We start from the raw sequence: 6,000 nt of genomic DNA, 5'->3' as shown, positions 1-6,000 counted from the left end.
AGCAAGCATTACTCAAACCCATATCTATCCACTTTGCCTAATGAAGAAGCAAGCCCTGACAGAACCCATGAGCAGCTTCCTACTTTGCCTAATGGAAACACAAATCTTGTTAGATACCACCAGCAGCTGTCTTCTTTGTTTAATGAAGAAGTAAGCCCAGTCAAAACCTATAGGCAAGTGTCCAGAGCCCATAAGTAGCTGTCTACATTGCCTAATGACTATGCAAGCCCTGCAAGAACCCATAAAAAACTGTCTATATTGCTTAATGACAAAACCATCCCTGCCTGAACCCATAAGCAGCTGTGTACTTTGCATCTTGAAAATTCTGCCCTGACAGAACACTTTATCAGTCATAGCCCAGTTGCATCACGCAAGTAAAACAATTCAGCCTTATTGAGAAATTTCAGAGCTTCAGCGCAGTTTGAATTATGAAGCGTAATGGAAACTGCAATCCACAAGTCATAAGGGTGATGTTTAGGTAAAATTACTCTTTCATTTTATAGACGGCAAACTTGCCATTTACACAAAGGTTTTGAAAGGGTTGTTTACATTCCCTGGTGGCAGCTGCTTTTATCTGCTTTCTGCGGGGGACTCGTGTTCAACATTCTCAGGGGAGAGGGAGGAGGAGAAGGTTAGTTCAAAGTTAATTACCATCTAAAAAACCTGGTCGTTCAAAGCCCTTTATTGAAGAACTGCTGAGTAATGGATCAGAGAGTTTACAGACTAGGCATTGAGAATTTATGTTCCAACATGTTCAATAGTCTGAAGAGTGGGACCCATCCTTCAATCAACATCAGACACCTGAAAGATCTCGCTATAGTGACAATAGGATTTATACTTAATCTTGTTAAACACAGAATTCCAAAAAGATTGGGATCCCTAAATAGTGAATACTATATATGTGCATTGAGTTATCATTCCCTTGATCTAAGCCTTAGTGTGACAAGGTGTTGGGGACTAATGCTACATAGATGCCCTTACTGTTTGCAAGATGCTAACATGTCATGTTCAAATTAAATGCCCCATTCCTAAGAGGTTTTACATTACTATGGTAAGAAATAAAATCTAAAATGTTATCTATTGCAGGTGTAAAACAAGGAGGCTTGGGTTTTACTTGGTAGAAGAAATTATGTGTCTGAAATTGTGTTGTACGTTTGTAACATAACAAAGATTATTGTCACAATAGCTCAAGTGATCATATAAACACATCTTCAATTAAATGGACATAACAGGTTAATTAGCAACACATGGGACCAAAGAACATAATGTTTTGTATCTACTGTTCTTTCACCTATCTAATGGCAAAGAATATGTCATGTGCGTATTTCTTTTTTTACAGGAAAAAGATCCCAAAAATCTCAAAAATATCAAAACTCCAACCCATTAACTCTCCTTCAGTATTGCCACAAAAATGTTTTTTTTTTTGTTTTGTTTTATATTATACAAACGCTCAAGAAGTCCCAAGAGAGAGTAAAAATAATATATATATATATAAATAAAATAATATATATAATGATATATATTCATTCTATCTTTAATAACCGTGTAGGCCGGTTACAGTACAGCAGTTCTCCACGTTTTCAGAGCGCGATAGCTCAGCTGTCGTAACCTCAAACGTCTTCGGTTGCATTGCTCGGCTGACTCACACAGTGAGGTAATGTAGCGTTCCCTGACGGTCTGTTTTGAGAGCCATAAGGCTTCCCACACCCCCGTCTGTTTTGTGGCGTTAGGAATTTATCCCCAGAAAACTTGACCCCGCCAGTTCAATCAATCTCATCTGTTTCTCCGACTATTATTGCCAAAATCCACATTTCCTGAGACACTACTGGTAGGTACCCCCCTTTCAACAGTTGGTGGTTTCCCAGTACTTCTACGTTTCTCTTGATTTTCTGTAGGAGAAGGAGTTTGGTAAAAGTCCATCACCCATGATGGCATGGAAAGGAAGCCCTGTGGATCAACTGCGTAAAACTGTTTAGCTCCACTTACCCTGGAAGGGGCAACAGAAAGACTATTGACACTGCTGCATTTTTTCATGACACCACCAGGCGGCGCTAAGGATGGAGGTGGGGAAAATAAAGAGGTAAGGGATAGGCTGCTAAGAGTTTCTGAGGGTTCACTTGTTCCTCTAAGACTACCTCCTGCCCCTTCTTCATCTGAAGGGTCCATGGAGTCATGAAGTGTACATGCAGGGCTCGTGCTACCTCCACTGCTATGGCTCCGTTGGTGCTGGCGGACCTTCTGAAGAGAAAAGTTTGGGCGATTGCTCCTCCTCGGCATCATGGAAAGTGAAGAAATGGGCAGAGTAGAACAATGAGAGGCAGGGGCTACACGAAGGTCGGGGAGATCCAAAGTACACTGGGGAGAGTCACTAAGATTCAAACTATCCTCTAGGGTGGTCTGTAGACTGTCTTCTGAGGTCGCACTACCACTTTCCATGGAGGAGTTACTTTGTGTTGCCTGTTTCAAAAGATTAAAAAAAATCGTTTTTGCCAATCATGCTCCTAGTATTCAATGTGAGTTTAGTTTCAAATAATTTAAATTGATTAATAATGTAACTATATTAATTAATTAATATTGTATTTACCATAATTATGTTAAATGAACAAATGAATTTTTATGGCCACAAATGATTATGTTCATTTGTTCATGAGGATTAAATGTCAGAAAACTCTTAAAATGTACATTAATTAATAACAATCTAGCAATATCTTTGCCAGTTGATTGGTTCCTGTGTCAGCCAATAAGTAAGCACGATTTACATTTCTTCTTGGCCAATCTTGATCTCATAAGGGGGATGGCTCAAAAATGTTATACATGTCTGTCAGTTTTCATTCACTTAAAGCTCAATCAACTTGCTGTTTGTTAACCTCTGCCAGTGCCATTAAACAGAAAGAAAGAGATAGGAAAGAAAGGGGGAGAGAAGAGTAACACAGGGGGGATATAGAGAAAATAGTGAGTAGAGTAAAGAAGAGAAAGATAAAAAAAAAACAATTTAAAGTGACATGTAACCCCAAATTTTTCTTTCATGATTCAAATAGTACCTACAAAATTAAACAACTTTCCTATTTACTAAAATTATCAAATTTCCTTCAATTTCTTTGCATCCTTTGATGAAAAAGCATCAATGCACTACTGGGAATAAGCTGAACTCATCAGGTGAGGTAGCTCAGTTGGTAAAATTCCCTGACTACAAAAGCCTGTTCAAAGATCCAAAGGTCACAGGTTCAAATACCGGCAGGGCCGACTCAGCCCTTCATCCTTCCGAGTTTGATAAAATGAGTACCATTAAACAACTATTATTATTCAGCTGCCGATTTGGTTAATTCCGAGAGCGAGCACTGAAAAAGCGCTTTGAGTCCTACTGGGAGAAAGGCGCTATATAAATACTAGTTATCATGGCCTAGATTTAGAGTTCGGCGGTAAAAGGGCTGTTAACGCTCCGCGGGCTTTTTTCTGGCCGCACCATAAATTTAACTCTGGTATCGAGAGTTAAAACAAATGCTGCGTTAGGCTCCAAAAAAGGAGCGTAGGGCATTTTTACCGCAAATGCAACTCTCGATACCAGAGTTGCTTACGGACGCGGCCGGCCTCAAAAACGTGCTCGTGCACGATTCTCCCATAGGAAACAATGGGGCTGTTTGAGCTGAAAAAAAACCTAACACCTGCAAAAAAGCAGCGTTCAGCTCCTAACGCAGCCCCATTGTTTCGTATGGGGAAACACTTCCTACGTCTGCACCTAACACTCTAACATGTACCCCGAGTCTAAACACCCCTAACCTTACACTTATTAACCCCTATTCTGCCGCCCCCGCTATCGCTGACCCCTGCATATTTTTTTTAACCCCTAATCTGCCGCTCCGTAAACCGCCGCGACCTACGTTATCCCTATGTACCCCTAATCTGCTGCCCTAACATCGCCGACCCCTATATTATATTTATTAACCCCTAATCTGCCGACCGCCACCTACGTTATACTTATGTACCCCTAATCTGCTGCCCCTAACCCCGCCGACCCCTATATTATATTTCTTAACCCCTAACTTGCCCCCCACAACGTCGCCGCAAGCTACTTAAAATAATTAACCCCTAATCTTCCGACCGCAAATCGCTGCCACCTACGTTATCCCTATGTACCCCTAATCTGCTACCCCTAACACCGCCGACCCCTATATTATATTTATTAACCCCTAATCTGCCCCCCTCAACGTCGCCGACACCTGCCTACACTTATTAACCCCTAATCTGCCGAGCGGACCTGAGCGCTACTATAATAAAGTTATTAACCCCTAATCCGCCTCACTAACCCTATCATAAATAGTATTAACCCCTAATCTGCCCTCCCTAACATCGCCGACACCTAACTTCAATTATTAACCCCTAATCTGCCGACCGGAGCTCACCGCTATTCTAATAAATGTGTTAACCCCTAAAGCTAAGTCTAACCCTAACACTAACACCCCCCTAAGTTAAATATAATTTTTATCTAACGAAATAAATTAACTCTTATTAAATAAATGATTCCTATTTAAAGCTAAATACTTACCTGTAAAATACATCCTAATATAGCTACAATATAAATTATAATTATATTATAGCTATTTTAGGATTAATATTTATTTTACAGGTAACTTTGTAATTATTTTAACCAGGTACAATAGCTATTAAATAGTTAAGAACTATTTAATAGTTACCTAGTTAAAATAATAACAAAATTACCTGTAAAATAAGTCCTAACCTAAGATATAATTAAACCTAACACTACCCTATCAATAAAATAATTAAATAAACTACCTACAATTACCTACAATTAACCTAACACTACACTATCAATAAATTAATTAAACACAATTCCTACAAATAAATACAATTAAATAAACTAGCTAAAGTACAAAAAATAAAAAAGATCTAAGTTACAGAAAATAAAAAAATATTTACAAACATAATAAAAATATTACAACAATTTTAAACTAATTACACCTACTCTAAGCCCCCTAAAAAAATAACAAAGCCCCCCAAAATAAAAAATTCCCTACCCTATTCTAAATTAAAAAAGTTACAAGCTCTTTTACCTTACCAGCCCTGAACAGGGCCCTTTGCGGGGCATGCCCCAAGAATTTCAGCTCTTTTGCCTGTAAAAGAATAAATACAATACCCCCCCCCCCAACATTACAACCCACCACCCACATACCCCTAATCTAACCCAAACCCCCCTTAAATAAACCTAACACTAAGCCCCTGAAGATCTTCCTACCTTGTCTTCACCATACCAGGTTCACCGATCCGTCCTGAAGAGCTCCTCCGATGTCCTGATCCAAGCCCAAGCGGGGGCTGAAGAGGTCCATGATCCGGTCAAAGTCTTCATCCAAGCGGGGCAGAAGAGGATCTTCCATCCGATTGAAGTCATCATCCAGGCGGCATCTTCGATCTTCTTCCATCCGGAGCGAAGAGGCAGGATCCTGAAGACATCCAGCGCGGAACATCCATCCGGACCGACGACTGAACGACGAATGACTGTTCCTTTAAGGGACGTCATCCAAGATGGCGTCCCTCAAATTCCGATTGGCTGATAGGATTCTATCAGCCAATCGGAATTAAGGTAGGAATTTTCTGATTGGCTGATGGAATCAGCCAATCAGAATCTAGTTCAATCCGATTGGCCGATCCAATCAGCCAATCAGATTGAGCTTGCATTCTATTGGCTGATCGGAACAGCCAATAGAATGCGAGCTCAATCTGATTGGCTGATTGGATCAGCCAATCGGATTGAACTTGATTCTGATTGGCTGATTCCATCAGCCAATCAGAAAATTCCTACCTTAATTCCGATTGGCTGATAGAATCCTATCAGCCAATCGGAATTCGAGGGACGCCATCTTGGATGACGTCCCTTAAAGGAACAGTCATTCGTCGTTCAGTCGTCGGTCCGGATGGATGTTCCGCGCTGGATGTCTTCAGGATCCTGCCTCTTCGCTCCGGATGGAAGAAGATCGAAGATGCCGC

The 6,000-nt window shown here is 40.5% G+C and overlaps 1 protein-coding gene across 1 annotated transcript in view; it reads right to left on the bottom strand.

The window, feature by feature from the left end:
* Positions 1–666: 666 nt before the first annotated feature.
* CACNA1I (calcium voltage-gated channel subunit alpha1 I) overlaps positions 667–6,000 on the bottom strand; it is a 682,041-nt gene continuing 676,707 nt past the window's right edge. The window contains exon 34 of the mRNA XM_053689431.1: positions 667–2,457. Coding sequence (XP_053545406.1) covers positions 1,774–2,457 — 684 coding nt within the window. The 3' untranslated portion in view covers positions 667–1,773. The remainder of the gene's footprint in view (positions 2,458–6,000) is intronic.

Source organism: Bombina bombina, chromosome 7 (assembly GCF_027579735.1).
Source record: "Bombina bombina isolate aBomBom1 chromosome 7, aBomBom1.pri, whole genome shotgun sequence".
Classification (NCBI taxonomy): domain Eukaryota; kingdom Metazoa; phylum Chordata; class Amphibia; order Anura; family Bombinatoridae; genus Bombina; species Bombina bombina.
The sequence above is the reverse complement of the archived record's forward strand: the minus strand, read 5'-3'. Positions and strand labels throughout refer to the sequence as shown.